The 25562-nt window shown below is 43.0% G+C and overlaps 1 protein-coding gene across 5 annotated transcripts in view; it reads left to right on the top strand.

Moving 5' to 3' along the window:
• The window catches only part of med27 (mediator complex subunit 27), an 89038-nt gene extending 72473 nt beyond the window's left edge, over nt 1-16565 (top strand). Inside the window, exons 5-9 of one of the 5 annotated variants that reach the window (XM_029637249.2) lie at nt 3979-4086; nt 10783-10895; nt 11643-11684; nt 12848-12925; nt 15333-15421. In XM_029637249.2, coding sequence (XP_029493109.1) covers nt 3979-4086; nt 10783-10895; nt 11643-11684; nt 12848-12925; nt 15333 — 342 coding nt within the window. In that variant the 3' untranslated portion in view covers nt 15334-15421. Of the gene's footprint in view, nt 1-3978; nt 4087-10782; nt 10896-11104; nt 11685-12847; nt 12926-15332 lie in introns of those variants that run through there. The other 4 variants (XR_010461468.1, XR_010461469.1, XR_010461470.1 and 1 more) reach the window with 4 other exon arrangements.
• The last annotated feature ends 8997 nt before the right edge of the window (nt 16566-25562 follow it).

A 25562-nucleotide genomic window follows, 5' to 3' on the forward strand; every position in this document is an offset into this window, starting at 1 on the left:
TCTCAACCAGCTTCACCTAGAATGCTTTTCCAACAGTCTTGAAGGATTTCCCACATATGCTGAGCACTTGTTGGCTGCTTTTCATTCACTCTGCGGTCCAACTCATCCCAAACCATCTCAATTGGGTTGAGGTTGGGTGATTGTGGAGGCCAGGTCATCTGATGCAGCACTCAATCACTCTTCTTCTTGGTCATATTGCCCTTACACACCTGGCGATGTGTTGGGTCATTGTCCTGTTGAAAAACAAATGATAGTCCCACTAAGCGCAAACTAGACGGGATGGGGTATCGCTGCGGAATACTGAGGTAGCAATGCTGGTTAAATGTGCCTTAAATTCTAAATAAATCACTGAAAGTGTCACCAGCAATGCACCCCCACACCACCTCCTCCATGCTTCACGGTGGGAACCACGCATGCGGATATGATCCGTTTACCTGCATCTCAAAGACATGGCTGTTGGAACCAACAATCTCAAATTTGGACTCATCAGACCAATGGACAGATTTCCACCATTCTAATATCCATTGCTTGTGTTTCTTGGCCCAAGCAAGTCTCTTCTTATTATTGGTGTCCTTTAGTAGTGGTTTCTTTGCAGCTAACAGACCATGAAGGTCTCCTCTGATCAGTTGATGTTGACGTGTCTGTTACTTGAACTCTTTGAAACATTTTATTTGGGCTGCTATCTGAAGTGCAGTTAACTCTAATAACATTATCGTCTGCAGCTAATAACATTATCGTCTGCAGCAGAGGCAACTCTGGGTTTTCCTTTCTTGTGGCGGTCCTCATGAGAGCCATTTTCACCATAGCGCTTGATGGTTTTTGCAACTGCACTTGAAGAAAGTTTTATAGTTCTTGAAATTGTTTAACACTATTTTCTGTTTACTACCAGATGTATGTGTTATTTCATAGTTTTGATGTCTTCAATATTGTAGAAAAAAGAGAAGCAAAAAACCTGGAATGAGTAGGTGTCCAAACTTTTGACTGGTACTGTATGTAAATAAGGTATTTCTGTTATTTATTTTAAATATATTTGCAAAAATGTCTAAACCTGTTTTTGCTTTGTCATTATTGGTTATTGTGTGTAGATAGATGAGGGGGGAAAAGTAATTTAATCCGTTTTAGAATAAGGCTTTAACATAACAAAATGTGGAGAAGGGGAAGGAGTCTGAATACTTTTTGAATGCACTGTATATCAAATCAAATGTATTTATAAAGCCCTTTTTACATCAGCTGATATCTCAAAGTGCTGTACAGAAACCCAGCCTAAAACCCCAAACCGCAAGTAATGCAGGTGTAGAAGCATGCCAGGTTCTTCATCCTCTAGTCAACTGTAATTTTAGCTGTTTACAAATAAATGTTTTTCTAGACTCCATATTGACTTGTGAGGTACATAAACTTCTGACAACTTTGATTCGGTGTGAATTGTTCATGTAATGATGATGATGGATTTGTTGTCCATTATAAACTTTCTTGCAGAATAATTTATAAATACTGAAAAGGCTACTAAAACTACAGAAAGGCTCTTAAAATGGAGGATTGATTTGGATTTGCTGTAGCTGAAGGGAGGTTGGTGACTGTTTGTCAGACATGGGAGAAGTCAGTACTCAGTCATTCGGTCAATGTGTACTTGAGCCTCATGTCCTGGGCCTGGCCAGGGTAAAGCAGAGCAGAGAGCCAGGGCCCTGCCTTTATAAAAGGCCTGTCGTCAGTAATGTATTCTCCCTTTGAGCACCTGTCTTGGCAAGTAGCGAGCAGGCCGCCGGAGAGGTTTGACAGCCTTAGAGCCGCCCTGACACAGCCCAACCGCTAAAGACTGGAAAATGTGTGTTGCTGAGGGAACCCTCATGAAATATGAATGGATGCTCCTGCGTTTTCTAGACATGTTTAATCACGTCAGAGGATTTTCTAGTCCACGCTCCTACATTGAACTTAAAGAGGCCTTCCAGGTCTGCAGTATTCAATTGTTTCAAAATGTATTTTGGTTTGTCATCTCTCTGAAGGACTTTTTGAGAGACGTGTGTGTACTTCTCTGAGTAGTGGTTCTGGGTTGATCTACAGTTTATCCTACTTTGACTGGCCATGCAGCAAGACTTTCCTCCTCTCATCATACTGCATAAATACTGCATTTACCTAGTTAGCCTTGAACTGTTTTGGAACCATCACTGTCTTTTACTAATCTGTGCTAACACTTAACAGGAGTACGTTTCTCTCCTTTCTACACTGTAAGTGCACTCGATGGGTTCAGGCGTTCCTTGAAATTTGTTTGCTGATCACCTCTCCAATTAGGTGGTTACAAGAGCTGTGGAAGTGACCAGCCTTTTACAGAAGCCTCTTAGGCCGTCTTCTGTGGAGAAACAAATTATTTTCAATGGTGATATTTTCTCCATTAATGGATTTATTCATTTATGCATGGAGGGTTGTTAGATTCTCTGTCACCGGACTTAATACGTAGCCTTTTGTTTTTTATTTTGGTGTGCAGAACAATCCATCAAGTCAAATGCTTTTGAAGTGTTTTCCTCACTGCAGAAATTCAAATACCGAGCACAGTAAGATGACCATTTTCTCTCATAGCTTAGAGTTTAATAATCCACTGAACTGAAACACTGATCAGTTTCCATTGTATTTAGAGCTAGAAAAACATCCAACTGGTCGAATATTTAATAAGAAACGATTTAATGAACCATCTGAAATGACCATTGCAGATGTCTTGGGGGCACTTCGTTTTACGGTACTGCTTCCACAATGTTTGTATGATATTAACAGGAAATTATCTGGCAACAAATTGATATGTTAGAGTTCAACACAATTGGTAACTACTGTAACTGGTACTAAATTGTACCCGTGAAACGGTTTAATTATTTAATTGGTTAGCTTATTACTGTGTAATTAACATGTTACCATGTAAGCCTACCATAAGGCTTTCACAGACTCAAACAATGTCAACACAATCTTCTCAGCTTGGGGAAGCCTGATGAAGACAATTTAGTTGTGAACACTATACTATATTAATGAAAATAGTTTTTTTGTAGATATAGCCAGCCTAATGTCGAGGTAAATGGCTGGTAAACATTCGTAAAAAAGACTGCCTCTGATTATTTAGGTCTTTAATTTATTGAAAAATGAATTTCAAAATGTGTAGGCCTACTTAGTATATTTTGTAACATGCAACATCTTTTGAAACAACTTTGCATGAACTGTTGCTCAGTTCATGCAAAGTTGTTCTGCTAAGTCTGCCATTGAATCCAACTGGCTTGATTAAACAAAGGTTTTCTCAGTCACTCCCCCTTTCTCATGTTTGAGTGGAGTCCTGAAAACCCTCCCAAATATTGTGCTCTCCCTGTCAGTCTGGGACCGTCTTCCCTCCCATTCACCAGCTGAGCCGGAGCGCTGACTTGGAGGAATAATTCCGACTGGGTAGAGCAGCCGATAAGCACCGCTGTTTTGTTTTAGGGACGCTGCTGCTGTTGGAACAGCTTTGACAAATGAAGCAAGGTTTTTTCTCCCTCTTATCGTGCTCCCCCTCTAACCCTTTCTCTCCCTCCTCTCTCTTTCTCGCTCTCCCTCTTTCTCCATCTTTCCCTCTCTCCCTCCCTCTCTCTCTGGTACCTAAAGAGGTCAATTTCGGCTGTTTCTTTCTTATCCCCTGCTCTTACACAGAGATAGTCAAAGCCCTTTGTAAGCTTTACTCAGCCTTGAAAGATCAAGGTCAATATCTAACAGGGCACACTTTGCAACTCAGTAATTATGTATGTCAAGCGTGTGTCAGATGAAAAGAGGTGTCTGCTCTTTTCCAAGGTTAATTCACTGGAAAGTACAATAAGCCTATTGGGCCATCCAGTGGAGAGCACTGTAGGTTAACCTTCACCTCAAGGGGAGAGAAGTCTATGCACATTTCTTTGACATGGCAGTTGGTTAGGAGATGATTGAACAAGGCTTAATTTGTCGTTGTCTTTTCATCTCTGCTGTCTCTTCCTTTAGGTGACGTTGGGGAAGGTGCTGAAAGCCATCGTGGTGATGAGGAGCTTGTTCATAGACCGGACCATCGTGAGAGGATTCAGCGAGAATGTGTATTCCGAGGATGGCAAGGTATTGTGTTCAGGGTTAAAAGGGAGGTTAGTGCCCAAACAGCTGGATTGGGTTGTACTGCATGAGATGGTGAGGTGCGACCCTCTCTCCATTGAAAAAATATGCATATGGTATTACTTCACATAAGGTATTACATTACAAAAAGTATTACTTTTACACTCAGGTCAAGAGATGTCATACTAGGCATATTATCTGTTCACATCACAGGAGACTTCAGTCGAAAGGTCTTCACGGGTCCCAAAAATGTTGATCCATTCTGAAATGGATCTGTGGCTTTTTCCCACATGACCCAATATGCATCCCGGAGCCAACTAGGTAAAAAACATGTCGATGTGCCCTTGAGCAAGGGCACGTAACCCTAAATGCTCCTTTAAGTCACTCTGAATAAGAGTGTCTGCTAAATAACTCAAATGTTTAAAAAAATATATATATGTAAAATCCAAAAATTTAAATCCATGAAAAAAAACTTTTTTAAGAGAGACCAATTCTGAATGTACTCGAGGACAGACCTGTGCCGGTTCGGATTAGAGAGACCCATTCACTTCCGAGAGTAGAAAAAGAGAGAGAGAAACCTGCTAGCGCCATCAATAAACAAGCGATATTGGCCAAATTATTTACAGTTGAAGTCGGAAGTTTACATACACCTTAGCCAAATACATTTAAACTCAGTTTTTCACAGTTCCTGACATTTAATCTAAGCCAAAATTCCCTGTCTTAGGTCAGTTAGGATCACCACTTTATTTTAAGAATGTGAAATGTCAGAATAATAGAGAGAATTATTTAATTCCACAATTTATTTATTTCATCACATTCCCAGTGGGTCAGAAGTTTACATACAGTCAATTAATATTTGGTAGCATTGCCTTTAAATTGTTTAACTTGGGTCAAACGTTTCAGGTATCCTTCCACAACCTTCCCACAATAAGTTGGGTGAATTTTGGCCCATTCTTCCTGACAGAGCTTGTGTAACCGAGTCAGATTTGTAGGCCTCCTCGCTCGCACGCCTTTTCAGTTCTGCCCACATTTTTTCTATAGGATTGATTTCAGGGCTTTGTGATGGCCATTCCAATACCTTGACTTTGTTGTCCTTAAGCCATTTTGCCACAACTTTGGAAGTATGTTTGGGGTCATTGTCCATTTGGAAGACCCAAATGCGACCAAGCTTTAACTTCCTGACTGATGTCTTGAGATGTTTCTTCAATATAGCCACATACTTTGCCTGCCTCATGATGCCATCATTTTGTGAAGTGCACCAGTCCCTCCTGCAGCAAAGCACCCCTACAACATGATGCTGCCACCCCTGTGCTTCACGGTTGAGATGGTGTTCTTCGGCTTGCAAGCATCCCCCTTTTTCCTGGTCATTATGGCCAAACAGTTATATTTTTGTTTCATCCGACCAGAGAACATTTCTCGAAAAAGTTCAAACTTTGTCCCCATGTGCAGTTGCAAACCGTAGTCTGGCTTTAAAAAATATATATATATATTCTCCCCAATTTTGTGGTATCCAATTGGTAGTAGTTACAGTCTTGTCTCATCGCTGCAACTCCCATACAGACTCGGGAGAGGCGAAGGTCGAGAGCCATGCGTCCTCCGAAACACAACCCAACCAAGCCGCACTGCTTCTTGACACAATGCACATCCAACCCGGAAGCCAGCTGCACCAATGTGTCGGAGGAAACATCGTACACCTGGCGACCTGGTCAGCATGCACTGCGCCCAGCCCGACACAGGAGTCGCTAGTGCGCAATGAAACAAGGATATCCCTGCCGGCCAAACCCTCCCCACCCCGGACGACGATGCAGTGCCTTAGACCACTGCGCCACCCGGGAGGCCTGTAGTCTGGCTTTTTTATGGCGGTTTTGGAGCAGTGGCTTCTTTCTTGCCGAGCGGCCTTTCAGGTTATGTTGGTATAGGACTCGTTTTTACTGTGGGTATAGATACTTTTGTACCTGTTTCCTCCAGCATCTTCACAAGGTCCTTTGCTGCTGTTCTGGGATCGATTTGCATCTCCTTCCTGAGCGGTATGACGGCTTCGTGGTCCCATGGTGTTTATACTTGCACAGATGAACGTGGTACCTTCAGGCGTTTGGTTCATCATTGGGAGCAATTTTCAGACTTGTGGAGGTCTACAATTTTTATTCTGAGGTCTGATTTCTTTTGATTTCCCCATGATGTCAAGCAGAGGCACTGAGTTTGAAGGTAGGCCTTGAAGTACATCCACAGGTACATCTCAAATTAACTCAAATGATGTCAAAGAAGCTTCTAAAGCCATCACATAATTCTTTTTGAGAGAGATGTTTTTTTTTAACCTTTATTTAACTAGGCAAGTCAGTTAAGAACAAATTCTTATTTTCAATGACTGCCTAGGAACAGTGGGTTAACTGCCTGTTCAGGGGCAGAACGACAGATTTGTACCTTGTCAGCTCGGGGGTTTGAACTTGCAACCTTCCGGTTGTTAGTCCACCGCTCTAACCACTAGGCTACCCCTTAATCTTAAATTAAAAAGACAGATTGAACTTAATTTAGCCAACAAAAATGTTGCAGCAAAAACAAAAACACTTTGAGCATATTTAAAGAACTGGCTGAGATCCTTAAATAGGCCAATAATAATAATGATGAGAAACCAAATTAAAATAAATAAATAAAAGTTAGAAAATTGCATCAAACCTGAATAGCGAGTTGCATACAGTCCATTTTGCCAGGCCAACCTTCTCGTCTTTGTTCACTCACAGATTTTCCCCTTGTCGGTTTATTTTCACTATACACTTTCTCCTCTAGCTTTCGTTTTACTTCATTAAAAATGTCCTCCATCTTTGCAATCAACAGCCGCAGACACGTGTGAGGCAAGTGGCCAGAACCAGTTTCAGCTGGACATAAGCTTTACGTTTTATTGAGTTGATATTGGCTGACATAGAAAGCAAGTTCACACAATTGTCATCACCTCACACATTAAATTATGAGGCCGGGTCCAGTCAGTAAATCAATTTTAATTGCACATACCCGAGACCTGTGGCCAATATACAAAAGTATGTGGGTACACCTTCAAATTAGGGGATTCGGCTATTTCAGCCACCCCCTTTGCTGACAGGTGTATAAAATCGAGCACACAGCCATGCAATCTCCATGGACAAACATTGGCAGTAGAATGGCCTAAATGAAGAGCTCCAGTGACTTTCAATGTGGCACCCGTCATAGGATGCCACCTTTCCAACAAGTCAGTTTGTCAAATTTCTGCCCTGCTAGAATTGCTCTAGTCGACTGTAAGTGCTGTTATTGTGAAGTGGAAACATCTAGGAGCAAAAACGTCTTAGCTGCGAAGTGGTAGGCCACACAAACTCACAGAACGGGACCACTGAAACTCGTAGCGGATAAAAATGGTCTGTCCTCGGTTGCAACACTCACTACCGAGTTCCAAACTGCCTCTGTAAGCAACGTCAGCACAAGAACTGTTCATCAAGAGCTTCATGAAATGGTTTTCCATGGCCAAGCAGCTGCCCACAAGCCTAAGACCACAATGCGCAATGAAAAAGCGTTGGCTGGAGTGGTGTAAAGCTCACCGCCGTTGGACTCTATAGCAGTGAAAACGCTTTCTCTTGAGTGATGATTTGTGCTCCGCCATCTGGCTGTCTGACGGACGGGTCTGGGTTTGGCAGATGCCAGGAGAACGTTACTTCCCGAACTGTAAAGTTTGGTGGAGGAAGAAAAATGGGGTTGGGGCTGTTTTTCATGGTTCAGGCTAGGTCCATTAGTCCCAGTGAAGGGAAATCTTAACGCTACAACATACAATGACATTCTAGACAATTCTGTGCTTCCAACTTTGTGGCAACAGTTTGGGGAAGGCCCTTTCCTGTTTCAGCATGTCCCCGTGCACAAAGCGAGGTCCATACAGAAGTACCTTTGTCGAGATCCACATACTTTTGGTCATGTAGTGTATCAGACTCAACCCAGATCCAAGACAGAAGTCTGAATTTAGGAACCACTCTGGTCCCGGGTCAGATCTCTGAGTTTCTGGTCTATTGGACCTGTGAAGACCTCAGTCTTCTTGAGACTGTCCTGGCTACAATGAAGGATCCCTCTGGGCTATGTATTCAAAGGGACCTCATATAGCCTTTTATACAAGGGGGTTGATGGTCTCCAGCTGCTAACGTAAGACGATGCAATCCAGGATCTGGACCTCCATTCCTCATTGTCAGTTTTCTGTTGGCACGGCTGAATAATTTAGGTGACCACTCCTCTCTTGCACACTCACATGAAAAACTTGTAAAGGATATGTGACATTGGCTTTCCTCTACGATTTCCACTCTATCAGATTCAACATTAATCCCTAATTAATTTTGAATGTGGCTCTGTGTTGGTTTTTCGCCCTCACTCAGCCAGAGAGTGAGGACTCTTTGAACTGACATCAATATTAGGAGGCCATCAAAGCCACAGAGAACCTTGATCACCATTAATTATGCCAATGAATGGTAGACTTCTGAACCTCCTGCCAGAACAATGCTGCCTGATGTACTCAACTGTGTGTGTGTGTATGTGTGCGCACATGCATGGATTTAGTGTTTCAAATCGAGCTCTCACATACACTACCGTTCAAAAATTTAGGGTCACTCAGAAATGTCCTTGTTTTTGAAAGAAAAGCACATTTTTTTGTCCATTAAAATAACACTAAATTGATCAGAAATATAGTGTAGACATGGTTATCCTCTTGAAGCTAGGGGGCACTATTTCTATGTTTGGAAAAATAACGTTCCCAAAGTAAACGGCCTATTTCTCAGGACCAGATGCTAGAATATGCATATAATTGACAGATTAGGATAGAAAACACTCTAAAGGTTCCAAAACTGTAAAAATATTGTCTGTGAGTATAACAGAACTGATATTCCAGGCGAAAGCCTGAGAAAAATCCAATCAGGAAGTGACTCTTATTTTGAAACCCCTGTGTTCCTATGCATCCTTATGGCCCATTGAAAGGGATATCAACCAGATTCCTTTTTCTATGGCTTCCCTAAGGTGTCAACAGCCTTTAGACATAGTTTCAGGCTTTTATTTTGAATAATGAGCGTGAACGACCACATTGCGTAAGTGGACAGGTGGGGGCTCTCAGAGTGATTTGTGCGCAAAAGATAAAGGTGACCATTGTTACTCCCGGTCCTAGTGAAAAGCCAACTGTCCCGGTTGATATATTATCGAATAGATATTTGCAAAACACCCTGAGGATTGATTATAAAAAACTTTTGACATGTTTCTGTTGACAGTATGGATATAATTTTTAATTTTTGTCTGCGTTGTCGTGACCGCTCTTTCCGGTGGATTCCTGGGCATAACGCCCCAAACTAACGGAGGTATTTGGATATATAAAATATCTTTATGGAACAAAAGGAACATTTGTCGTCTAACTGGGAGTCTCGTGAGTGAAAACATCCGAAGATCATCAAAGGTAAACGATTAATTTGATTGCTTTTCTGATTTTCGTGACCAAGTTACCTGATGCTAGGTGTACTTATCGTTTTGTCGAGCAATCGATAAACTTACACAAACGCTTGTATTGCTTTCGCTGTAAAGCATAATTTCAAAATCTGAGACGACAGGTGGATTAACAAAAGGCTAAACTGTGTTTTCCTATGTTGCACTTGTGATTTAATGAATATGAATATTTTCTAGTCCTCAACTGGCAGCTTCATTAAATAGTACCCGCATTTGCCCATCTTAATCTTTTCTTTTTATTGGCCAGTCTGAGATATGGCTTTTTCTTTGCAGCTCTGGCCAACATCCCAGAGTCGTATCTTCACTGTTGACGTTGAGACTGAGGTTTTGTGGGTACTATGTAATGAAGCTGCCAGTTGAGGACTTGTGGGGTGTCTGTTTCTCAAACTAGACACTCTAATGTACTTGTCCTCTTGCTCAGTTGTGCACCGGGGCCTCCCACTCCTCTTTCTATTGTGGTTAGAGCCAGTTTACACAGCAGTAGTACACAGCAATGTACCAGATCTTCAGTTTCTTGACAATGTCTCACATGGAATAGCCTTCATTTTTCAGAACAAGAATTGACTGATGAGTTTAGGAAGAAAGTCCTTTGTTTCTGGTCATTTTGAGCCTGTAAAATCGAACCCACAAATGCTGATGCTCCAGATACACAACTAGTCTAAAGAAGGCCAGTTTTATTGATTCTTTAATCAGTACGACAGTTTTCAGCTGTGGTAACATAATCACAAAATACTTTTATAATGATCAATTAGCCTTTTAAAATGATAAACTTGGATTAGCTAACACAACGTGACATTGGAACGCAGAAGTGATGGTTGCTGATTATGGGCATCTGTAGATATTCCATAGATATTCCAGCTACAATAGTCATTTACAACATTAACAATGTCTACACTGTAATTCTGATCAATTTGGTGTTATTTTAATGGACAAAAAAACATGCTTTTCTTTCAAAAACAAGGACATTTCTAAGTGACCCCAAACTTTTGAACGGTAGTGTATATGTAACTGCCACAACTACCCAGGGTACTTTATAGAGATAATGTGCTCCATGGAAAATGTTTTGAAGTCCAGACATTCCCAAAGCTCCACCTAGGATGAGTTAGACAGACACAACAGCAGCCAGGGTTTTGTTTAGGATGTCTCGCACCCCCGCCCCTCAGGCTCTAACATCCCTATTTCTGCCGTTTTCTCCACTAATTATCATACGGTAAGAAGCAGCAGGAGCAGCAAGCTGAACCTTCTAGCATACAGAGAGAGAGGGAAAAGGAGAAGGAAAACTGCACTATCAAAGGAGGGCTTCAAAGACTATCGAATGCATCTCTTGGGTAATTTGTGATCCTGTATTATTTTCCCTTCAAAGGGTCTCTGTGTGTCGGTAGTGGGTAAAGGGACAGAGGGGGATTGAATCCGATTTCTCTAATAAATGCTGACACCAGGCCTGTTTGATATTAGTTTCAGGGTAGTGTTTTGATTTGTTATCGCCTTTGAAACTGTTTGGATGACCTTCGCACAATCTCCTGCCCTTCTCTCCCAGTTCACTGAAGGACCATGCAAGTCACAGGACAGCAGGGGATCCAGAAGAGAGGAGCCATTTGAATTTAAAATATAGACCTGATCAAATTATCAATACAATGTTAATGAATGGTATTACAAAGATTATAGACTTAAGTGAATGTTGATGGTGTAGTCCAGAGGTATTTAACTCCCCCCCCCCCACCACCACCTTTATTTAACCAGGTAGGCCAGTTGGTAACAAGTTCTCGTTTACAACTTTTCTGTTCTACCTGATAATGAATGGCACACACCTGGTGTCGCGGGTCTAAATCAGTCCCTGATTAGAGGGGAACATTGAAAAAATGCAGTGGAACTGGCTTCAAAGTCCATAGTTGAGTTTGTGGGAGGTCAGTCTTGATGATGAGGACACGTGTACCTCAATCTCATTGTTCTAAATTCTCAAAATTAACACTTGCTGTGATTTGTATCGTATACAACTGAAGAAAATGATGTGTATGGATTTGAAAATGTACGATTGATTACATAGATATGAGAATAATATCATTTTCTCTCCTCAGCTGGATATCTGGTCAAAGTCAAACTATCAGGTATTTCAGAAGGTGAGACCCTATCTCTATGTTTACTCCAAACGGAGATACAATGCACAACCCTCTGTGCAACCCTCTGTCTCTCTCCCATTGGGCCAGCTGTTGCTGGGTGTTCTCTCCCACTTGTCAAGCCCTGTCATACCAAAATGTACTCTGTTTCCGGTCGGATTTAATTTCAAACTCATTTCTGGCGAGCATATGGGGGTTATGAGTCGTCTTCACTTCCCTCTCATCCTCCCTCACCAAATCTCATCAGGCGGAGTCATCGCCATGGCAGCATATGGGCAGCCAGAAAGCCACACACACCAACGACTGGGATGGAGCCAGCATTACTAGAAAGAGAGCCCCCAATTGTGTTTTTCATAGAGCATTGTCACTTGTGCCCCCTGGCTGTTCAAAGCACAGTATGTTTATTTCTTGATCTCATCCTAATGCTAAGTCAAACAGACCGTGAGGAAGGCGAGAGAAAGGGAGGATGGCACCTCTCAGCTTCCCCTCCCATCTGTCACTGCACTGCCAAGGTCTGACTTGTCACCAAAGCCTCTTTGTTAACCGCCCAGTCATATCCTTACATCTTCTTTGAGGAAAAAGCCCCCCCTTCTGCTTTGATATGTTTTCCCTGTGCATTTAGTGTACTATATGCCTGCCATGTGCTGCTAATAGCCGTGTCCCTCATGGTTTGCCAGATGGTAAAAATGTAATAGCAGTGGACATATTGACTGGACACAGAATAAAACAATACTAGCTACATCGACAGAAGAACTTAGTTACGTAATAGATGGCCCGCAGATAATTGTATGTGGGATGAATATTTGATTTTGATCAAAGTATTAAGAATAAAAAACCCAGTCACTGCCAAGTGAATGTGTAGGAGTGAGAGATGGATACAGTATACGCTATGATTATTATTGCTCCAATGACAACCATGCAGTAGTCTACCAGAACTCTTTTAGTTATTTTAAAAGTTGAGTAATAAGTACTCTGTCTTTGAAAACATCTTGTTTTACTTGACCGCTTGAATTGATTATGTTATTTATTGCTTGCTCATAAAACCATATAGAATTGAAAATGAACTGGAAGGCTTAATGTGATTTTATTGTTTCAGGTTTAGCAGAGACACCTGGAATGTTCTCAAATGTTCATGGGTTTTTACAAGCCCCGTTTTCTCTCTTAAGGTTACGGATCATGCCACCACTGCTCTGCTGCACTACCAACTTCCACAAATGCCCGACGTGGTGGTACGGTCCTTCATGGTGAGCACATTCACAAAGCAAACGCTCTACATAACCCTCTCCCACCCCGTGTCTGAGCTCCTCTACTTGATAATCCACTCTGTCTTTTGTCCCATATCTTCACCATGTACACATAGCCGATGGATTGCACTTCCATTGCTAGTCAGTCCAGGCATCTTATCACACAGTACTGTAACAGTACCTCATTTGATTTAAAGCTCAGAGTCTAATTTTTTATAAGGGGAGGAGGGGGTTGAAAATTGTCAGGCTATTACTGAATAACTACTGGTTGAGTCAGACAAAGCTTCCATCTCTCACTGACGCTAGTAGCCAGACACCACATAGAGTCCAATAGAGGAGGTACCTCAGGAAGCATAGAAAATACTTGTCATTGTTATTGTGTGATGTATCAGGTACCATCGGATGTTCTTACTCCTGGCTTCCCGGAGTGCAGGGCGGGGTTATATATTAGTGTTTTGATGTTTTAGTCTTTAAATAGCCCGACTGTCCACTCTGTAGATCCATGCTCTTAGTGCTGAAGTGAGGGAGATTGATTAGCCGCTCCTCTCCGGTGCTGAAAATCAATGAGATACTATTTTGATCTGACCCGGCCAGGGTGTGGGGGCTGGGTAGCACCGCCGTCCTTTAAGGAGGGGTTTCAAACGGACAGCTCAACGGCTCGGCTTCAGGGCCAACAGCGGGGCACCTCCTTTACTGACCTGTCCTCATTTACAGCTTGACACTGTCCAGAAAGACATGATCACTACATACCCAGACATCACCATGTTTCGAAACGTCTTAAGACATCTTAAAAAGTCAAGACATCTTTAAGGTGCATCTATAGACTGTCTCAATACGTTTGAAGACAATCTTAGAATGAATGAGACATTTCAAGGCACTATAAATAGTATTTATATGGTTTAGTTGTTTACTTATTGATTCCATGTTTGTCTTGTAGTGATTTGGCAATCACTTACTCATTGCTAGCACAAACTTTACAAACAGATCTGTTTAAAACAGATCACTTCAACACTTGCAGGATACCTCTGTAGTGCTAGAGTAGGACCTAAGAACAGTGAAATACAATATTACATTTAAGTATGTGATTATTTCTCAATATATGTAAATATTCAGATAGAAAAGATGGGCAAGACTCCAGGCTCTGTCGCAGCCAGCCACAACCGGGAGACCCATAGGACTGCTCACAATTGGCCCAACGTCGTCCGGGTTAGGGGAGGGTTTGGCTGGCAGGGATGTTCTTGTCCCATCGCGCACTAGGGACTCCTGTGGCGGGCCGGGCGTAATGCAGGCTGACACGGTCGCAAGGTGTACAGTGTTTCCTCCGACACATTGGTGCGGCTGGCATCCGGGTGAAGCGGGCGTTGTGTCAAGAATCAGTGTGGCTTGGTTGAGTTGTGTTTCGGAAGATGCACGGCTCTCGACCTTCGCCTCTCCCGAGTTCTGTACGGGAGTTGCAACGATGGGACAAGACTGTAACTACCAATTGGATACCACGAAATTGGGAGAAAAAAGGTGCAAAAAAATGTTTGATATAAAATAGATGGTCATGATGGGAAACTAAATGTACAGATTCTTAGAAGTAGATGGTCATGATAGGAAGCTAAATGTACAGATTCATAGAAATAGATGGTCATGATAGGAAGCTAAATGTACAAAGTTATTGTGCTGATGTTGCTTCCAGAGGTAGTTTGGAACTCGGTAGTGAGTGTTGCAACCGAAGACAGGCGATTTTTACGCGCTTCAGCATTCGGCGGTCCTGTCCTCTGATCTAAAAGTAAAAGGGTGTGAGTACTTTCTGAAGGTACTGTATGTCTGCAATCAATCCTGTTGAAGGGAACAGTTGGCCTAAGTCCCGTCTTAAATAGCTACTAAAACAGTCAAACAGATATGGCTTTTCTGCACCTGTTTCTCAGTTGCTATTCCAGAGACATTTCTCTCTCCTTACACATAACTGTATGTAGCCTTCTGGTTGCAGAGCTGACCTGAGATTGTTGTAATGGGTCTTTTCTCACGCTTCCCAGTGACAGTGGTGAACATTACCCTGGCTGGTGATGAATCTTGGAGCAGGGTTTTAATCCTCTAGATTGATGGTGCCGGTGAATGTGTTCTGCCAGGTGTGTGACTGAGGAGGTGTGGCTGGCTGTAGCCCACTGACTGGCTGGGAGAGAAAGCGGGGGGAGCCCAAGCAGGAGGAGAGGCTCCATTTCACCTCCCTAGGTGGATCAACCGCAGGCCCCCACATTGGGTCTCTCTCACCATTGTCAGCACATATGCTCATTGTAGTGGCCATCATTGAGTTTTGATTAAAAATGTCATGTTTTACTAGAATCAGTCTATTGGTGAATCCTCCTGACAAATATATCACTGTCCTCCAGCCTGAATGTCCCTTTTCTGCTCTCCTCGGCAGACCTGGCTAAGAAGCTACATCAAGCTGTTCCAGACCCCTTGTCAGCGCTGTGGAAAGTTTCTGCAAGAGGGACTTCCCCCGACCTGGAGAGACTTTCGTACCCTGGAGGCCTTCCACGACACGTGCAGGCAATGAGGAAACGGTGGGGACAGGTTCCATTGGAAACTGCTCTGACAACTCATCTGATAAGACGAGAGCATGGCAAGACTTCACCTTCTCTTCAACCTCTGTCTACATTGTGCATGTAGAGCAACAACCCCGGGATATATAGACTATCATGCCCGGTAGTCCACTTCCTGGTTGAATAGGCATCAGGTAGCCGACTGGGATGAAGAGAGGGCTTCAGTACGTAGGGGGAATTCCAGTTTACAGACGTCAACATCCAAATTAAAATGCCAAGACTGCCACCGTTGACTCTTCCATCATTAACATGACATGAATGTTGTTTAGGTCTGTAAGTCCCCCCCTCCCCTGCTGTGTATGATGATGTCATATTAATGAGTCTACCTTTAACCTAATCTCACACAGCTGACCAAATGTTTGCCTTATAGAGAATTGTTCATTGCTCCTACTCCAGTCCCCTGGTTGTGCGGCAACCTTTCTTCTGTTCCACACAACTCTCCAAATAACAAAAGAAAAAGTTATTTTGCATCAAAGGCTGAGCGAACATATTCATGCCCCAAATATTGTGCCGTTTTTTTAGCATTGTGTTGTATTTGGTCACTTTTATACAAGAGCTGGGTTTAATATTTCTTGATCTATGCTGGATATGTGGAGGGAAAAGTATTTTTTGTGAGGTGGTTGTTAAAAAGTCAACTTCAAAAAGTAGGTCATGACCCTTATGTATTTAGATGGCAAGCGAAGGGAATTGCTCATTTTGTACAGATGTAATATCTTAATTTTATCACCCTATTGCAGGAGAACTTTCCTGCAATGCAGGAAATGTTTAACTTGTAGTCTATTTGAGGTTTTAAAAGTTTGTAATTTCCATTTAGTAGTTTGACTTGATTTTCCCTTACAAAAAAATTTATCAACCCCTACATAAAATGTCCATAAATTATAATCCACATAATAATTTCAGTTTCCTGTTGCTGCAGGATTATTTTCTTGCTGTACCAAACTGGCTCAAATGAAGATCCTACATCTGTAGAATTAGGCGCCTGCCTTTTTGTACATTTTCAAAATAGTCTTTTTTTATAACCATTGTCTAAATAAAGTACAGAATTGTTTTAATTGTAGCCGTCTGTCATCTTATCTCAGTCTTCTGGAGGAAAGGGTCTTGTCAATTCACAACACATTTTGAATATCTCTAGTCTTCCATGTTGTTCATCAATTTTCAGATTAGACATTACGCATGCATTTCATCATTCATGGGGCTCTTTGTGACTGTGAACAGCAGTTATCAAGGATCCTTGGCACATTCTCAAAGAGCGTACAGTTCACAGTCAAATGTAGTGTAAATGTTTTACACCACATGCAAAACTGAAATACTGAAATCAAGGTATTTTAAGTCACAAAGAGACAGCACACAACACTCTCCAAACTAAAAACTTTGTTGCACAGTTTTGAAAAAACTATGAGTTTATGTGAGGGGTTGAGATTGCATGAAGAGTGAAAGTAGAATGGGCCATTGTTTCGTAACCTCCCCAGTACAGTACGGACATTGTACTTTGTCACCTCTGTACATGTCGCTTTCTGGCTTTCCAGCTCTGAATGATTGATTTTGTTTATGTTATGATGTAGAATCAGCCATAGAAAGAGCTATTCAGATGAAGCATAAAAGGAATAATGATGATGGTGGTAACAGCATACTGTTAGTGCCGTCTCCTCCATAGGACAGAACCGTGTGTCTGTCCATCTGTTTTGTCCGTCTGTCCGTCCATTGGAAGCGGTCAGTGCTCCGTTCAGAGAAGCTCCACACACCCCTTCCGTCCAGTTTATTTAGCTGTGTAAAATAGCCACCAGGCCCTAATCAGAGGTTTGAAAAAATGGCCGCTCTATTTCCTCCTGGGAAGCCACACTGTTTTGTTGTTTATTGGGATACACCGGAACACGATATGAGATATGAGTGGGATATACAGAAGAAAGTGGGGGACCTTGGGATCGTACCCCTGCCTCCAGGGGCAGTGTTTAGTCTGGACTCTTCACGTTACCATTAGACCAGACTCTGGAACACTGGGTAGCTACTGTACACTTGAGTATGAGGATGTGAATGTCCTTTTATGTTTGGAAAACCGACTCACCCCTAATAATGAATCATGAAAACATAAAATGGTACAGTATATGATAGTTTACACTAGCTAGTGTTGCAATCTAACGGTTGTCTGACTGAACATCAGAAGAATACTTCTCTGGACTATTGGTAACTGCTGCTCTAGGCTGTCGCCACTGCTTGCTGGTCTCGCAATTACTTTTTCTCACGGTTTCAACTCCTCTTCAGTGTATTACGGTTCAAATAAATATGGCTGTATGTTCCTATGAAAAATATATACACTGCTCAAAAAAATAAAGGGAACACTTAAACAACACAATGTAACTCCAAGTCAATCACACTTCTGTGAAATCAAACTGTCCACTTAGGAAACAACACTGATTGACAAATGTCACATGCTGTTGTGCAAATGGAATAGACAACAAGTGGAAATTATAGGCATTTAGCAAGACACCCCCAATAAAGGAGTGGTTCTGCAGGTGGGGACCACAGACCACTTCTCAGTTCCTGTGCTTCCTGGCTGATGTTTTGGTCACTTTTGAATGCTGGCGGTGCTTTCACTCTAGTGGTAGCATGAGACGGAGTCTACAACCCACACAAGTGGCTCAGGAAGTGCAGCTCATCCAGGATAGCACATCAATGTGAGATGTGGCAAGAAGGTTTGCTGTGTCTGTCAGCGTAGTGTCCAGAACATGGAGGTGCTACCATGAGACAGGCCAGTACATCAGAAGATGTGGAGGAGGCCGTAGGAGGGCAACAACCCAGCAGCAGGACCGCTACCTCCACCTTTGTGCAAGGAGGAGCAGGAGGAGCACTGCCAGAGCCCTGCAAAATGACCTCCAGCAGGCCACAAATGTGCATGTGTCTGCTCAAACGGTCAGAAACAGACTCCATGAGGGTGGTATGAGGGCCCGACGTTCACCGGTTGGGGTTTGTGCTTACAGCCCAACATTTTGAGCACATCTGGGACATCATGTCTCGCTCCATCCACCAACGCCACGTTGCACCACAGACTGTGCAGGAGTTGGCGGATGCTTTAGTCCAGGTCTGGGAGGAGATCTCTCAGGAGACCATCCGCCACCTCATCAGGAGCATGCCCAGGTGTTGTAGGGAGGTTATACAGGCACATGGAGGCCACACACACTACTGAGCCTCATTTTGACTTGTTTTAAGGACATTACATCAAAGTTGGATCAGCCTGTAGTGTGGTTTTCCACTAATTTTGAGTGGGACTCCAAATCCAGACCTCCATGGGTTAATAAATTTGATTTCTATTGATAATTTTTGTGTGATTTTGTTGTCAGCACATTCAACTATGTAAAGAAAAAAGTATTTAATAAGAATATTTCATTCATTCAGATCTGGGATGTGTTATTTTAGTGTTCCCTTTATTTTTTTGAGCAGGGTATTTTTTAAATGGTGTCATCCAGCTCTTCTTGGTAAGAGGAATCCTCAGAAGCAGCCATTTTAGCTAATTATGGGAACTTCCATGAGACAAGTCCAGTGTCTCTATTGAACAAGGACAACCATATCTACTCTCTGCTAGTGTGAGGGGCAATCGGCCAAAAACACAAAGGCCACAACAATTGCTACAAAACATGACTCCATTAATTTTTATATCAGACAGCAGGCTCAATCAACCAATGACGTCATTGGTTGAACTCTCCCTGCGCAAAAATAAAATAACACAGCTTTAGTGCATAATTATGTCCGAAACACCCGATCGATCATCAATCAGAATTATGTAGGGAGACTGGAAGAACACCCCAAATAGTGTCTAGCGGTGAAGTTTCCCTTTAATAGAACAATAAGAAGGAGCATCCAAACGTCTCTGCCAATTCCTGCTAGTTTAATGTAGTTTATTTTGTTCTTGTTTTGAGGTGTTTTTACTTGCACAATGTCTATGACTATATGGATAAAATTCACTAGCTAGATAACTAACAACTAACGATGTCCACTACATGACCTAAAGTATGTGGACACCTGCTCGTTAAACATCTCGTTCCAAAATCATGGCTATTAATATGGAGTTGGTCCCCCCTTTGCTGCTATAACAGCATCCACTCTCCTGTGAAGACTTTCCACAGATGTTAGATCCGTGTTGCCCAGCAACGGCCCCAAAACATCACTGCTCTAGAGGAGATCTGCATGGAGGAATGGGCCAAAATACCAGCAACAGTGTGTGAAAATCTTGTGAAAACTTTTTTTAAAACGTTTGACCTCTGTCATTGCCAACAAAGGGTATATAACAAAGTATTGAGATAAACTTTTGTTATTGACCAAATACTTATTTTCCACCATAATTTGCAAATAAATTCATTAAAAATCCTACAATATGATTTTCAGGATTTTTTTTCTCATTTTCTCTGTCATAGTTGAAGTGTACCTATGATGAAAATTGCAGGCCTCTCATATTTTTAAGTGGGAGAACTTGCACAATTGGTGGCTGACTAAATACTTTTTTGCCCCACTGTATATATATATATTTTTTTTTACAAGTAAGAGTCTTGTCCCACCTCTGCATTTCCATTAGCCTCCCCCTGTTTCCTTTGAGTTACCCGTTGTTGCTGCATTTCCTCGTAATCCTTCCCCTCCCATTATCCCACCCTCTCCCAGCCCCAATCCTTACCCCACCTCACACACATTCTCCCTTGGAATGCCTAATTATTGCTCCCCAACACTGCTTATGATTGATAATGAGTGCTGGTGTTCCTCTCCCCTCAGGTGTGAAAGAAGACCAAGAGAGCAGGGTGTAAGGTGTGCATCTAGCAACGCTGCTGAATGACTGGTGTCTACAGAGCCAACTGTGCCCCACGCCGTAGGCCTTTTTTCAGCACACTTTTCAGTGCACACACGGGTAGTTAAGACTACTCAATTATCCTCACAGGATTCACTATCCAAATACACACTATAATGTGTGTTATGTTAGAAAATTTTGACATTATACACAGACAAGACGTGTTCCCTCCTTGTTTAATACAGTTTCCCCTCGTCATGAAAATGGAAACTGACAGCATAATAAAAGAGTGGCTAAGTCGATGTCAAAGGTTGTCAAAAACTTATTGAACAGACACCCTGACATTTCTTAATTACAGTGGAGGTGTTTTTTTTTTTACCATGGACTCCCATTCTGCCTGCATTACTGAGTAGAGGGGAGGTGGAAGGAGGTCTGTGTAAGGGAGGTCAGTCGTTGTCCCGAGAGGCAGATGGTGATGAGTTCCTCTCGATGCCAGGAGAAGCCTGGACAGGCTCCATTCACACAGCCCTAGGCGTATGTAGGAGGTGCGTACACCGGGGTCGGCCTCAGCAGTGGAGGCCACATCCAACTCCCATCTGTTCTTTGGCTCCACCACCAGATCTCCAACTAGCACTGTGTTATCAGCAGCACTCCACCACGTGAGTCCTGCCTTCTCTCTGGTCATGGAAAGGTCATTAACTGTGAACCTGTCCAACCACACCACAATAATGATTGTATATCAGCATGTTTGAATAGAAAGATACAGTGACACATTTGAATGGCATTTAAAATGATGATGCAACAAAGTGAGGAACCTAAGCAAGTAGTACATATCATTGGTCCTCCGTATGTTTACATGCTTTCTAATAATTTGATATTAAACTGATTATGGGAGTAGATAGAGTATGACATTGGTCATGTCAACACCTTACTCTGCTTATCTTCAGCATAAGGTAGTAATCGAAGTAAGCATACGCTGATTAAAACACCTGGTTTTCTGATTTAATTTTTTTTTTATTAGACATGTAAACAGCTTAATCAGAGCTCCAGCGATGTATTTGATCTGCACATTTTATTTTTTTATTTGAACTTTATTTAACCAGGTAGGCTAGTTGAGAACAAGTTCTCATTTGCAACTGCGACCTGGCCAAGATAAATCAAAGCAGTTTGACACATACAACAACACAGAGTTACACATGAAATAAACAAACATACAATCAATAATACAGTAGAAAAAAAATCTATATACAGCATGTACAAATGAGGTAGGATAAGAGAGGTAAGGCAATAAATAGGTCATGGTGGCGAAGTAATTACAATATAGCAATTAAACACTGGAATGGTAGAATGTGCAGAAGATGAATGTGCAAGTAGAGATACTGGGGTTCAAAGGAGCAAGATAAATAAATAAATACAGTATGGGGATGAGGTAGATTGGATGGGCTAATTTACAGATGTACAGGTGCAGTGATCTGTGTGCTGCTCTGACAGTTGGTGCTTAATTAAAGCTAGTGAGGGAGGTAAGAGTCTCCAGCTTCAGTGATTTTTGCAGTTCGTTCCAGTGATTGGCAGCAGAAAACTGGAAGGAGAGACGGCCAAAGGAAAAACTGGCTTTGGGGGTGACCAGTAAGATATACCTGCTGGAGCGCGTGCTACGGGTGGGTGCTGCTATGGTGACCAGTGAGCTGAGACAAGACGGGGCTTTACCTAGCAGAGACTTGTAGATGACCTGGGGCCAGTGGGTTTGGCGACGAGTATGAACTGAGGGCCAGCCAAAGAGAGCGTACAGGTCGACAAAACGGATGGCACTGTGACAGACTGCATCCAATTTGTTGAGTAGAGTGTTGGAGGCTATTTTGTAAATGACATCGTCGAGGATCGGTAGGATGGTCAGTTTTACGAGAGTACGTTTGGCAGCATGAGTGAAGGATGCTTGGTTGCGAAATAGGAAGCCGATTCTAGATGTAATTTTGGATTGGAGATATTTAATGTGAGTCTGGAAGGAGAGTTTACAGTCTAACCAGACACCTAGGTATTTGTAGTTGTCCACATAGTCTACGTCAGAACCATCCAGAGTAGTGATGCTGGACGGGCGAGCAGGTGCGGGCAGCGATCGGTTGAAAAGCATGCATTTAATTTTACTTGCATTTAAGAGCAGTTGGAGGCCACGGAAGGGGAGTTGTATGGCATTGAAGCTCATCTGGAGGTTAGTTAACACAGTGTCCAAAGAAGGGCCAGAGGTGTACAGAATGGTGTCGTCTGCATGGAGGTTGGTCAAAGAATCACCAGCAGCAAGAGTAACATCATTGATGTATACAGGGAAGAGAGTCGGCACAATAATTAAACCCCATGGAGACTGCCACATGTCCGAACAACAGGACCTCTGATTTGACACACTGAACTCTATCAGAGAAGTAGTTAGTGAACCAGGCGAGGCAGTCATTTGAGAAGCCAAGGATGTTGAGTCTGCCAATAAGAATGTTGTGATTGATGAAGTCGAAAGCCTTGGCCAGGTCGATGAATACGACTGCACAGTTATTTCTCTTATCGATGGCGGTTATGATATCGTTTAGGACCTTGAGCATGGCTGAGGTGCACCCATGACCAGCTCTGAAACCAGATTGCATAGCGGAGAAGGTACAGTGTGATTCGAAATGGTCGGTAATCTGTTTGTTAACTTGGCTTTCGAAGACCTTAGAAAGGCAGGGTAGAATAGATCTAGGTCTGTAGCAGTTTGGGTCTAGAGTGTCTCCCCCTTTGAAGAGGGGGATGACCGCGGCAGCTTTCCAATCTATGGGAATCTCAGACGTTACGAAAGAAAGGTTGAACAGGCTAGTAATAGGATTTGCAGAAATTTCGGCAGATAATTTTAGAAAGAGAGGGCCCAGATTGTCTAACCCAGCTGATTTGTAGGGGTCCAGATTTTTCAGCTGTTTCAGAACATCAGCTATCTGGATTTGGGTGAAGGAGAAGTGGGGGAGGTTCGGGCGAGTTACTGTGGGGATCGCAGGGCTGTTGACCGGGGTAGGGGAAGCCTGATGGAAAGCATGGGTATTCGTAGAAAATGCTTATTGGAATTCTCAATTATAATGGATTTATCAGTGGTAACAGTGTTTCCTAGCCTCAGTGCAGTGGGCAGCTGGGAGGAGGTACTCTTATTCTCCATGGACTTTATTGTGTCCCAGAATTTTTTTGAGTTTGTGCTACAGGATGCAAATTTCTGCTTGAAAAAGCTAGCCTTAGCTTTCCTAACTGCCTGTGTATATTTGTTCCTAACTTCCCTGAAAAGTTGCTAATGCAGAACGCCACAGGATGTTTTTGTGCTGGTCAAGGGCAGTCAGGTCTGGAGAGAACCAAGGGCTATATCTGTTCCTGGTTCTACATTTTTGGAATGGGGCATGCTTCTTTAAGATGGTGAGGAATGCACTTTTAAAGAATAACCAGGCATCCTCTACTGACAGGATGTCCAGGATACCTGGGCCAGTATCCTTCCATGATACCTGGGCCAGGTCGATTAGAAAGGCCTGCTTGCTGAAGTGTTTTAGGGAGAGTTTGACAGTGATGAGGGGTGGTCGATTGACCGCAGACCCATTACGGATGCAGGCAAAGAGGAAGTGATTGCTGAGATCTTGGTTGAAAACAGCAGAGGTGTATTTGGAGGGCAAGTTGGTTAGGAATATCTATGAGGGTGCCCGTGTTTACGGATTTGGGGTTGTACCTGGTGGGTTCATTGATGATTTGTGTGAGATTGAGGGCATCAAGCTTAGATTGTAGGATGGCCAGGGTGTTAAGCATGTCACAGCTTAGGTCACCTAGCAGCACAAGCTCTGAAGATAGATGGGGGGCAATCAATTCACATATGGTGTCCAGGGCACAGCTTGGGGCAGAGGGTGGTCTATAGCAAGCAGCAACAGTGAGAGACTTGTTTCTGGAAAGATGGATTTTTAAAAGTAGAAGTTCAAATTGTTTGGACACAGACCTGGATAGTAAGACATAACTCTGCAGGCTATCTCTGCAGTAGATTGCAACACCGCCCCCTTTGGCAGTTCTATCTTGTCGGAAAATGTTATAGTTAGGGATGGAAATTCAGGGTTTTTGGTGGACTTCCTAAGCCAGGATTTCAGACACGGCTAGGACATCCGGGTTGGCAGAGTGTGCTAAAGCAATGAATAAAACAAACTTAGGGAGGAGGCTTCTAATGTTAACATGCAAGAAACCAAGGCTTTTACGGTTACAGAAGTCAAAAAGTGAGAGCGCCTGGGGAGTAGGAGTGGAGCTAGGCACTGCAGGGCCTGGATTAACCTCCACATCACCAGAGGAACAGAGGAGGAGTAGGATGAGGGTATGGCTTCAGGCTATCAGTACTGGTCGTTTAGTGCGTTCAGAGCAGAGAGTAAAAGGAGCAGGTCTGGGTGTGAGAGAATAGATTCAAGGCATAATGTACAGACAGAGGTATGGTAGGATGTGAGTATATTGGAGGTAAACCTAGGCATTGAGTAATGATGAGAGAGATATTGTCTCTAGAGACGTTTAAACCAGGTGATGTCACCGCATATGTGGGAGGTGGAATTAAATGGTAGGTTAAGGCATATTGAGCAGGGCTAGAGGCTCTACAGTGAGATAAGACAATAATCACTAACCAGGACAGTAATGGACAAGGCATATTGATATTAGGGAGAGGCATACGTAGCCTGGTGATCAATAGGGGTCCAGTGAGTGGTCGGGCTGGCTGGAGACACAGTGATTCAGGCAGCTAGCAGGCCGGTGCTAACAAGCTAGCAGACCGGGGCTAGCAGCAGGGCCTTATAGGGACGTCTCGACAGAGGAAAGTCTGTTTTGGTCTCTGCGTGCGGTGACGTTGTTAGACCTGTCGTGATGGATTAGTAGGGTTCCGAGTAGCAGAGGGGTCCAAGTCCAATTGGCAAAATAGGTATAGTGGCCCAAGAAATTGGCCGATGGATCTATACAGCTAACAGTCCAATATGCTCTAGACATATAGCAGCTAGCGGGACGCGGCAATCGGATGAGCATTCAGGGGTGGTCGCGATGTAGAAGCCAGTTGAGTACCCCCTCGAGCAGATTACGTCGTAGTCCAGTCGTGAAGGATCGGCGGGGTTCCGTACCGGCAGTAGAAGGGGTCCGGGTATTGTAGACAAGGAGTGGCTGATGGGCCTCTTTAGCTAGCCGGGAGAAAGGGCATGGGCTAGCTCCAGGCTAAGTGGTGCTTGCTCCGGGACAGACATTAGCCAGTACTTGGATAGCAGCTAGCTAGCTGCGAAGA

The sequence above is a fragment of the Oncorhynchus nerka genome, linkage group LG27, assembly GCF_034236695.1.
Source record: "Oncorhynchus nerka isolate Pitt River linkage group LG27, Oner_Uvic_2.0, whole genome shotgun sequence".
NCBI lineage: Eukaryota > Metazoa > Chordata > Actinopteri > Salmoniformes > Salmonidae > Oncorhynchus > Oncorhynchus nerka.